General features: G+C 46.6%; 1 protein-coding gene across 1 annotated transcript; it reads left to right on the plus strand.

Moving 5' to 3' along the window:
- The first annotated feature begins 1,889 nt into the window (after positions 1 to 1,889).
- LOC134299460 (uncharacterized) lies at positions 1,890 to 6,940 on the plus strand. Its single transcript, XM_062982322.1, has 2 exons — positions 1,890 to 3,660; positions 6,661 to 6,940. The coding sequence occupies exons 1-2, from the start codon at positions 2,113 to 2,115 to the stop codon at positions 6,700 to 6,702; spliced, it is 1,590 nt and encodes a 529-aa protein (XP_062838392.1). The 5' UTR covers positions 1,890 to 2,112; the 3' UTR covers positions 6,703 to 6,940.
- Positions 6,941 to 10,994: the final 4,054 nt, after the last annotated feature.

Genomic DNA, 10,994 nt, shown 5'->3' on the forward strand with positions numbered 1-10,994 from the left:
AGGATCTGAGAAAAAAATCCACTAGGTCACCAGATGCTGAAGCTGTTCCAGTAACAATCTGTTTTAGGACTGGTGGCATGGATATTCAATAAATAAAAAGAGTACAATTCCTATAACCATTAAATTCATAACCACAGTTTCACAATCACAACTGGGAAAAACTATCTGCCCAGGAACGTGCTAGGTCCTTCACATGACTCTATAGCATGTGTATTGTGTTCCTTGGACACTGCCACTGAGTTGCATTAGAAGATCAGAAGATTTAGCAAATTTCTAGAGACAATGCCTGTCTGAAAGTCTCTAGGTCTTCCACAAAAGCTCTATAGTATACTGGGACGAGGTAAACGTAAAGGTTTTTCCCTGACATTAAGTCCAGGTGTTTCCGAATCTGGGGGTTGGTGCTCATCTCAATTTCTAAGCCGAAGAGCTGGCGTTGTCCGTAGACACCTCCAAGGTCATGTGGCCGGCATGACTGCATGGAGCGCTATTACCTTCCCGCCAGAGCGGTACCTATTGATCTACTCAGATTTTGCATCTTTTCGAACTGCTAGGTTGGCAGAAGCTGGGGCTAACAGCAGGCGCTCATTCTGCTCCCTGGACTTGAACCTGTGACCTTTTGGTACGCAAGTTCAGCAGCTCAGCGCTTTAACACGCTGCGACATCGGAGGCCCCATACTGGGACTAGAAACTGGATAATTTAATGGTGTTTGGTCATATTCATGGCTTTCAGGTGATTGTTCCAGCAGAAATGTATTTCACATGGATACAGGGGTATTGCTGTCTTAAGTAAAACATGTACAACAGAGAGCAGCATGTGTGAACCCTTATTTAGCTCTTCAGTTTCTATGAGATTAGCTGCCAGATCACATGCATTTTCACTCAGTTACTTAAGTAACACACAAAATGTTGATACTATCAAAAATAGTGGGAGATTCAGGAAGCAATTAGGAATATGAGGAAGAAACCTTCACTGTTTTCTCCTTCAGCATTGGACTCCTAACCTGTGAGTGTCTCAGAGCAATTGTATCTGTTGAACATTTGGCAATTTGTTTGCACTGTCAAGTCTACACACAGAAATTGGCCGGACTGAAAACTGTTTCAAATTGCCAGTGAGATGACATCCTGCGCCCCATGGTAAGGTCAAGTGTATCGAGAGTGCAGGATTGTGTTGTTGTGTTGTTGTTCATCCTCCAATACCTTGCTGCTGCTTTCCTTGAGGGTGTAGTGAGATCATTTTCGTTGAGGGGGCAGAGGTAAAAATTAGATTAGAGGCAGAAGTGTTTCTATAAAAAGGTGTGTGGGAAAATGGCAACAGTATCTAAAAAGACAAAGAACATGGGTAAGGATAAAAATAATCTATATTTTTTTACATATAATTAGGCATTATTAGGAAGATGAGCAAAGACAAGTATAGCTATTTATGTATATCCATTAAGAAGCAAATTCCATTGTGTTTAATAAGACTGACAACTTTTAAAACGCTGATAATCAATCTTAACATAACTGTATCTTCATTTGTCATAGTGTTTCTTGCTTTCTTAATATTTGGCTCTATCCATTTCTAACTAAGAAAATACACAAGAAGGGCTCTCTCAGCCAGCTGAGACATCTTTGTCTAAAGGTCTGCTAAAGGCCTTTGGTGAAAATAATAGCTCTGTCTTGTGTTTTGTGTGCCTTCACATCATTTCTGGCATATAGAGACCTAAGGTGAATCTATCACAGATTTTTTTTGGAGACAAAGGTGTGTAACACACTCAAGGTCACCTAGTGGGTTTCTATGGCTGAATGCGGAACTGAATCCTGGTCTCCAGAGACATAGTCAAATGCTCAAACCACTATCTACTTGAATGAAGAGGCATTATGAATGAGAATCTGCCATAATTCAGTAGTGGTATCTGTCAGAACCCTGCTACTAGAGCCTGGATGTGGCTCTGAGTTTCAGGGTCACTGACATTGATAAGACACCTGCGGCTCAGGACTTGGAGAAGAAACGGCTGCTGGACTTGGCGGGGAATTTGCGCGGGGTTTTACTGAGCGGGAAGAGACTGTTCAAATGAGGGGGAGGGTATATAAAGGAGGGTTGGCCGTAGTATCCCATTCTTGGCTTTTCTGATGTTCATGTTTCCTACAGTAAAAGTTTCTGGTGATATCACAGAGAGTCTTGTGTGTTCATTCAGGAGCGGCTGTGGTGAGCTGACACTAAGCCAAGAATTCGGACACCATCCCGCTGTAGCGGTGAGGTGTAACATGCAAGTGGAGGATGAAGAGCTCTTGGGCGCAGGAGGAGGAAGGTCGGAAAGGGCCACTCCCGAGCCGGACGCTGAGTTCCACCAGCTGGCGGCCCTGGCGTCATCCACCACTTATGCCCAGCCAAATGGGGTAACCCAGAGGCGCGGAGTGGTGCGGGGAGATAGCACCGGAGGAGAGGAAGGTTCACCTTCCCCAGGCCCGCAAAGGATGGTGTTTCTGGAGGAGAGGATGTCGGCGATGGAGACCACCCTGGCAGTGATGTCGAGGGCGATGGAGCGCCTGGCAGTTTTGGCGGAGCCGGAGAGAGGAAGGGAACTTCGGGCTAGCTCAATGTGGGACGTGAGCATGGGAAGCAGCCAGGGCTTTGCAGACCTCCCAGCACCGAAGGGAAGGGAAATGCGAAAGGAGCCCGGTGCCCGGCCCAAGATCCAAACAAGCCTGACGCGGGTGGAGGAGAGTGACGACGAAGGGGAAAAGCCTCCGAGAATCCCGGCTACGCTCCCTACTGAGACCCTGGTGCCCCTGGCGAATGCCGGGCGTGGCACAGGGCCAAGAGAAGCAGCAGCGGGGCCCACTGGTCCGCAAGGGGGCTTGCGACGGGCGGAGAATTGGGGATTGCCACCACAGGGACCCCTACCGAGACGAGAGGAACTAAGGATCGAGTTTGGGGGAGAGTCCTCTGAACTGGATTTTTTCCTGACCACGGTGAGGGGCTATATGGAGGACAATGCTCACACTTTTAGAACGGAATCCAGCCGGGTACGGGCCATTGGTGCAGTGTTGAAGAGGGGAGCGGCCAGCTGGTACGTTCAACTGCACGCGCGGCGCGACCCATGTCTGGGGTCACTCCGACGCTTTATGGGGGCCCTGGAGACCCGTTTCCGAGATCCACTGGAACAGATCCGGGCGAGGGAGAAGTTGAAGACCGTCTCCCAGGGGCAGAGATCGGTATCTGAGTATGCGGAGGAGTTCCAATGCCTCGCTGAAAAGGTGCCGGAATGGTCTGCAGTGACAAAGATAGAACTCTTCAAAGAGGGGCTCAGGCGGGAGATCCTCTCCTGGGCGGTGCATCGTGATGAGCCTGACACACTGCGCGGATGGATTCAGCTGGCGGGGCGCATCGAGACATCGCTGGCCCAGGCGAGGAGGCACCGAGGAGGGCTACAGCAGCGGCCGCAGATGAAAGAGGGGAGCCGGAAGGAGGGATCAACCCCAGCCGGGAGGAGAACGGAGCCGACAGGGAACGTGAGCGCCAGCAGGAGGGGCTGCTTCGTGTGCGGCCGTTTGGGCCACAGGGCTGCCGAGTGCTGGCAGAGAAAAGGGGAAGGCGGAGGCCCGCCCAAACCAAGAGCCGTGGCAGGGAAACGCGCCGAGGAAGAACCACCGATGAGGCACCACTCGGGGGGGTTGGTAAGTCAGGACAAAGCCATGATAGTGGTCCCCATTCAGCTTGAAAGTGGCAGCAAACAAGCAACCTGCAAAGCATTTGTGGATTGTGGATGTTCCAGGAACATCATCTCCCCTGAATTAGCCGAGGGATTGGGATGCGAAAGAACGAACCTAGAATCCCCAATAGCTTTTTCGCAGTTGGACGGATCCACAGCATCGGGATCATTAGCTAAGTACAGTGCCGAAGATGTAAAGTGTAAGATAGGGAGTTGGGAAGGAAAGGTATCATTTGTGATATCACAAATAGCCAGCTATAATGTTATACTAGGCATGCCATGGCTGGGGCAGGCCAACCCGCAAATCAACTGGGAGGATAAGAGCATGATCTTCAGGATGAAGTTGGAAGAAGGGAGCCAGGAAGTGGAGAGGGAGCCGGGGAAAAGGGGGGAGGAAGACTCTATCAGGATAGCAGAACTGGCAGATAAATTACCCCCAGAGTATCGGGATTTTGTGGACGTATTTGATGAGAAGGAAGCAGACAGTTTCCCACCGAAGCGGAGAGTTGAAGTGAAGATAGAGCTAGTCCCAGGAGCAGAGCTTCCCAAGGCAAAAATATACCCAATGTCGGCTAGGGAAAAGGAGGAACTGAGAAAATACATTGATAAAAACCTAGCGAGGGGTTTCATAGAGCCTTCAAATTCCCCTTTAGGGGCGCCTGTGTTGTTCAGGCGGAAAAAGGACCAAACGCTGAGGCTCTGCATTGACTACAGGGGCCTGAATGCAATCAGTTCTGTAAATAAATACCCCCTACCCTTAGTGAAGGACTTGATCGCCCAGTTATCGGAGGGACAGATATTCACTAAATTGGACTTAATTGAAGCGTACCATAAATTGCAGATCAAACCAGAGGACAGGTGGAAGACGGCCTTCTCCTGTGCATTCGGATTATTCAATTATCGTGTGCTCCCCTTCGGTTTGTGCGGCGGAGGTGCCGCGTTCATGCAATTAATCAACGAAGTGTTGCATCCATTGTTGTACAAGGGAGTCTTTGTTTTTTTAGATGACATATTGATAATATCTCGGACTAAGGAGCAACACATAGAACTAGTCAGGGAAGTCCTGCAAAAGTTGAGAGAAGCAAAACTGTATGCGAAGCTTGCCAAGTGCGAGTTCAATAAAGACCAGATAGACTTTCTGGGGTATAGGATTTCCTCCCAGGGAGTGGCGATGGACCCTGCGAAGGTAGAAGACGTGAGGGGGTGGGAAGCCCCCAAAACACGGAAGCAGCTGCAATCCTTCCTAGGGTTCGCAAACTTCTATAGAACATTTATCAAGGACTTTGCGCGCCTCACTTTGCCATTAACGGATTTGTTAAAGACTAAAGGCAGGGGAGAAACAGCCAAAGTGAAGGCCCCAGGGGCCAAACTGACCTGGACAATAGAATGCCAGGAAGCTTTCGAAGCCCTTAAAAAGCGTTTTACTGAGGAGCCTGTCCTACAGCACCCTGATATGTCTAAAGCCTTTGTATTACATTGCGATGCGTCAGACCGGGCATATGGGGCAGTTCTGCTACAGAAAGACGAGGGGGGGAACCTGAAGCCATGTGGCTATCTGTCAAAAAAGTTTAGCGATACAGAAAAAAACTGGCCAATTTGGGAGAGAGAAGCCTTAGCTATTCTAAAAGCACTAGAGTGCTGGAGACACTTTCTGGAAGGAAGTGGAACACCGTTTGAGGTGTGGACTGATCATAGAAATTTACAGTATCTAAGATCCCCTCGTAAACTATCGGCGAAGCAAATTAGATGGGCCCAATATTTCAGCCGTTTTGATTTCAGACTCAGATTCTTCCAGGGGAAACATAACATACTCGCTGACGCTCTCTCTCGGATGCCTCAGCACGGGGGAGGAATTCAGGAATCTGAAGGGAGCCTATTCCTAGATAAGCAATGGGGCCTGGCAGTACTAACTCGAGCACAAGCGGCCAAAGAAAACAAACGTACTGCCATTTCCACGGGGGGAGGAGAAATATGGGAGGAAGAGTTGAAGCGAGCGTATGGAATGGACAAATGGTTACAAACTAACAAAGAAAAGGGAGAATTGTGTGGGGATTTGGTGTTTGTAAATAAGAAATTGTATATCCCTGAATGTTTAAGACGAGAAATGTTAAGGAAGTACCATGATAACAAAGGTGCGGGTCATCTAGGCCCCACCAGGACTATTAAACTGTTGGCCAAACAATGCTGGTGGCCCGGAATGAGGAAAGACGCCAGGGGGTACGTCACGCAGTGTGAATTATGTGCAGAGGGAAAAACACCACCGGGGAAGCCCCAGGGGCTATTGCAGAAGGTGGTGGAGCCCATGAGGCCATGGGAATGCGTAGCCATGGATTTTGTAGGCGAACTACCCCCCAGCAGAGGCCACAGATACATTTGGACAATATTGGACCTATTCTCAAAACAGACACTGTGCCAATTCTTAAGGATGTACACCAATTATAGACAGGATGATTGGGCGGACCTTCTACCGTTTGCTGAGATGGCTTTTAACGGGGCCGTACATTCGGCCACAGGTCGTGCCCCATTCGAAATAGTATACGGACAGGAGGTGGCACCTTTCCCCAGGCTACCCGAGTGGAAGGAAGGGGAGGGCCAGACCGACAAGGAATGGCCGGCCAAAATCAAGCAAGGGTGGCAAACCGTGGTAGAGGCATTGCGGGAAACACAAAAGAAGTACAAGCTCTTTGCGGATCGTAGGCGCCGAGAGGGGGACAAATTGGGCGAAGGAGATCTGGTTTGGCTGAGCACAAAAAACCTAAAATTGGGATTCCCATCCAAGAAATTGGCTCCACGCTATATAGGACCATTCAGGGTAGCAAAAAGAATAAACGAAGTGACCTATGAACTGAGGCTACCCAAGGACCTAGGAAAGGTACACCTGGTATTCCATTGCGGCCTGTTAAAAAAGTATAAAGGAACTCTGGACGGCGGAGAACAATAGTTGTGTTTAATCTTTTCCTTCCAGGATGAAGGGGAGGAGGACGCCATGTCAGAACCCTGCTACTAGAGCCTGGATGTGGCTCTGAGTTTCAGGGTCACTGACATTGATAAGACACCTGCGGCTCAGGACTTGGAGAAGAAACGGCTGCTGGACTTGGCGGGGAATTTGCGCGGGGTTTTACTGAGCGGGAAGAGACTGTTCAAATGAGGGGGAGGGTATATAAAGGAGGGTTGGCCGTAGTATCCCATTCTTGGCTTTTCTGATGTTCATGTTTCCTACAGTAAAAGTTTCTGGTGATATCACAGAGAGTCTTGTGTGTTCATTCAGGAGCGGCTGTGGTGAGCTGACAGGTATCTACACTGACCGACTGCACCATCTCCTGTTCAGAGTGCATTCCTCATGCCTGCCTACTCAGCACTGGACTGACTTCAACAGACCTTACTACCAGGTCATTGAGTATAGGATTGCAGCCTCAGTAGTTTCATCGTGACAGCATCTTGGCTTGGAAAAAAATATAGCTACATCAAGTCCAAGGCTGGATAAATTCTGTTTAATGAGATTAGTCTCCTGAGTATTTTCTGCCTGGGTCAGATAAAATGAGCTCAATAATTCTATAAGGAACAGACTCTTTCCTCTTCCAGGCCTCTGTGATTGCTTTTTCCTCTTCCTCCAGGGTTACTGAGAAAATCAGTCAAAAGTGTATCATAGTGGATTGATCCAGGAGTATGGAGTATGGCTAGATCTTTGGCTGAATTCCTAATACCAATCAGCAACTGATGCCATTAGTTTAAATAAAGAATGGAGGGAAATGTGAATCCTGAAGAGATATGAGTCTGGAAGAAAACCTCAGTACACATAGCTTATAGTTTTCACTACTTAGCATCCTTACCAATGGGCAGCTAAGGCCCTATAGATGTTGGGGTTTTTTTGGCCTACATCCATCCTAACTAGCAGAGACAATAGTGAGGAATGATGGAGTTGCTGTACAAGACAATGGGAAGACCTCAGCTACCCACTTTTTTACTTTACACCTTGCCTCTTATATACTCATTTTCTAAAACCTCCATATTACCTCTTCTAACCAGAAAGGAAGGATCACTCTTTGAATAAGACTGACCTTCCAACTATTCCATATAATAAACGTATAATTGTCATCAGGGTTGGCACATCAGGATTAGATCAGACCTTCAGATTTCAAGCTTTAAACCTGAAACTTAGAAATAACCTTTTAAGATGTCCTGGGGCCTGCATAATGAATTCAACATCAATTACAATTGCACAGAGTATAACATTTCAATAAAAATGCCAAATTTAACAAGAGAGGACCATAGAACCCTGAAGTGGACAACTGCGGAAGATAGAGAGAAACATTCATTTCAGGAGACCTTGAAGAAGCCCCCAGAAGACCTCAACACTATCCTGCAAGAAAAATAAATAAATTTCACCTCAAATGTCCCTGAACATGCTGGGGGGGAGGAGGGGGCGGGAGAAGAGAGAGATTTGCCATGTGTTTAGCTTGCAACCAAAGCCATTTTAGACCCATGGGGGGGGGGTGGTATTCCTGAAAACCAGAAGCAAGTTGAAGTCGCTTCTGTTCACTTTCCTGGAGATGTGGCATTAAAAATACCCCCTAAAGAACATTTGGGGGCAATTTTGGGCAAACCTTTTGCTTGGGATGAGGAAACCAGCTCCTGGGCCATACTTTACTCATGTCCGATATATGCAGACCTACTATTCAGGGCAGTGTACTTGCTTTGAGAGTTCTCCTCCTTGCCCTGAAGACTGGAGACTCAGGCCTAGAGCTGTAGGAACCCTACTTGATTCTAAAGGATTCACATATCTTCCCTTAAAATAGTGTTTTCCAGGACTCAAAGAACAATATTTCAAATGCAGAAAATGCTGTTCTCCAACTCCACTAATGCTGTCTGCAGAGAGGATGCTGAAAAACAACTATTTTAGATAGCAGATGCTGGGGAGCATCAGTGGTCTTTTGCTATCTATCAATTCTTTCCTCAAGTATGTTCTTGTGTGAGCCAAACAGGAACTCCTCAATCTGAGTCAAGACCTCATTCCATTGTCAGTGTTGAAGAAAAAATATGTGCATTTCTATGTAGAATAATTTCCTAAAAGAATTATGACGCGCCAATATCTCTCAGAAATTGTACAGAAATATCCACCTGCTCTTCCATTGGGGAGAATACTGCGAAAGCTATTAAGCTTGCGTGTGGGGACAAATAATGTGAACATGTATTTATTTACTTTCAAAAAAAGGTTTTCCCCTGACGTTAAGTCCAGTCATGACCGACTCTGGGGGTTGGTGCTCATCTCCATTTCTAAGTCGAAGAGCCAGCGTTGTCCGTAGACACCTCCAAGGTCATGTGGCCGGCATGACTGCATGGAGCGCCGTTACCTTCCCGCCAGAGTGGTACCTATTGATCTACTCACATTTGCATGTTTTCGAACTTCTAGGTTGGCAGGAGCTGGGCTAACAGCAGGCGCTCATTCCGCTATCAAGATTTGAACCTGGGACCTTTTGGTCCGCAAGTTCAGCAGCTCAGCGCTTTAACACATTGTGCCACCAGGGGCCCCCTTATTTACTTTACTTTGTCACAATTTAAAACAAAATGAATACAAAACACAATTAAATAGCATTGTGTCGATTTAGGTTAAAATACAGTTACAAAATAATAAATAGAATTAAATTAGCATTAAAAACTCACAATCCCTCCCAGAATCCCACCCACAACCTCCCCAGCAGTATGTCCCTTATCCTTCCCCAAATGCCTGTAGGCACAAAAATATCTTGACCTGCTTGCAGAAGGCCAGCAGGGATGGGGCCATCCTGGCCTCTCTTGGGAGGGAGTTCCACAGTCTGGGAGCAGCCACTGAAAAGGCCCTCACTTGTGTTCCCACCAAGTGCGCTTGAGCAAGCGGTGGGACAGAGAGAAGTCCCTCCCCAGTAGATTTTAGATATCTATTAGGTTTGTAGAATGAGATACTTTTAAACAGAGGCTGGATGGCCATCTGTCGGGGGTGTTTTGGATGCGATTTCCCTGCTTCCTGGCAGGGGGTTGAACTGGATGGCCCACAAGGTCTCTTCCAACTCTATGATTCTATGATAGGGTCCTTCAGATAGTCTGATTTACATCCTTATTACTTAATGCCTATAGCACCCTCCTTATCCAGCAAATTGTAACTTCCCAATTGTCGTCTGCTGCTCTGTGACTGTCATTGCAGATAGTTTGTCAGTGTAATTGGGTGGTGGTATGCTACTCAGTAATTCTTCCCTTCTGTAAATATTTATGATAAAAAATAAAGCTTGTAAACAAAACCACTGTTGTTGTGCTTGAGCTATTTTCTTCATCAGCCTGCATAACATACTATGCCCTGCCTCTCCAAAATATTCCGTTTGCTTCACATGTTCAGATGGATACATGTGGAAGCAATCTCAGTTGTCATAGCAGGTGTCGGGCCAAACAAAGACATTTTGCTGCCTGAAGCAAAAGATAAGATGGTTCCCCCTTCCCATACCACATACCATTAAAAGGGCCTCTGTCAGACTACATTGTTAAAGTGGTTCAAAAGCACTTTCGCTGGAATGGCTTCAGGCGATGGAATCCTAGGATCTGTAATTTTGTGTTCCATTATAGTTCTCAGCAAGAAATTCTATTGCCTTACCAAACTACAGTTCCCAATATTTCACAAAATGGAGTAAATGAAGTTACAAGAAGTATCAAACTACTACAATTGGTCCTGTGCTTTCTCGCTCTTCCCCAAATTCCGAAGTCAATGGGCACAAACTCTATCATTCTTTCCCTCAGTTATTGTCATTTGCTCAGCTGAGAGCTATATTAGATCTCTCCATTTATTTGCAATGTTTGCCCATCTTTCATTGCTTTCCTGATTTCTCAATTATTTAATCAAAGAACAAATGGAACCATTTTAATGAAATTAGAAAATAGTGCCATTCCAGCTGAAAACCTGCCAGACCAAATTGCGCTGCTAATCTTTTAAGCTGAAGAAACTGGTCATCGATGAATGCGTTCTCATTGTAACTACTTTCCCAGGCAGAAAATCTCAAAGGTTCCTTACTCAGCATTGTGCAAATTACAACAGCTCTAGAATATTTAGTTATGTGCAGGTTGTACTAGCCATGGTGTTCATGTGACACCAAAAAGAGTTAGATTAATCTCTCCTTCCCCATTCGTTTTGCCCTCCAGGTATATTTTGGAAGCTGCAGTCCAAGCAGCCCATGATTACACTCCCCCCTCTCCTGATGTGTTGCAAGTATTGAAGTCATTTGGCCTCCTGGTGCTCTTAAACTGCAACTCCTAGCATGCCTCACTATTGGTTGCCAG

Source organism: Anolis carolinensis, chromosome 5 (assembly GCF_035594765.1).
Source record: "Anolis carolinensis isolate JA03-04 chromosome 5, rAnoCar3.1.pri, whole genome shotgun sequence".
In the NCBI taxonomy this organism is placed as follows: Eukaryota; Metazoa; Chordata; class Lepidosauria; order Squamata; family Dactyloidae; genus Anolis; species Anolis carolinensis.

What these genes read in the sequence shown, in the direction of transcription:
- LOC134299460 (XM_062982322.1), top strand. Translation starts at nt 2,113, where the DNA reads ATGTTCATGTTTCCTACAGTAAAAGTTTCTGGTGATATCACAGAGAGT. An exon ending in GGCACCACTCGGGGGGGTTG is followed by an intron (nt 3,661 to 6,660) that starts GTAAGTCAGGAC and finishes TTTTCCTTCCAG; the next exon opens with GATGAAGGGGAGGAGGACGC.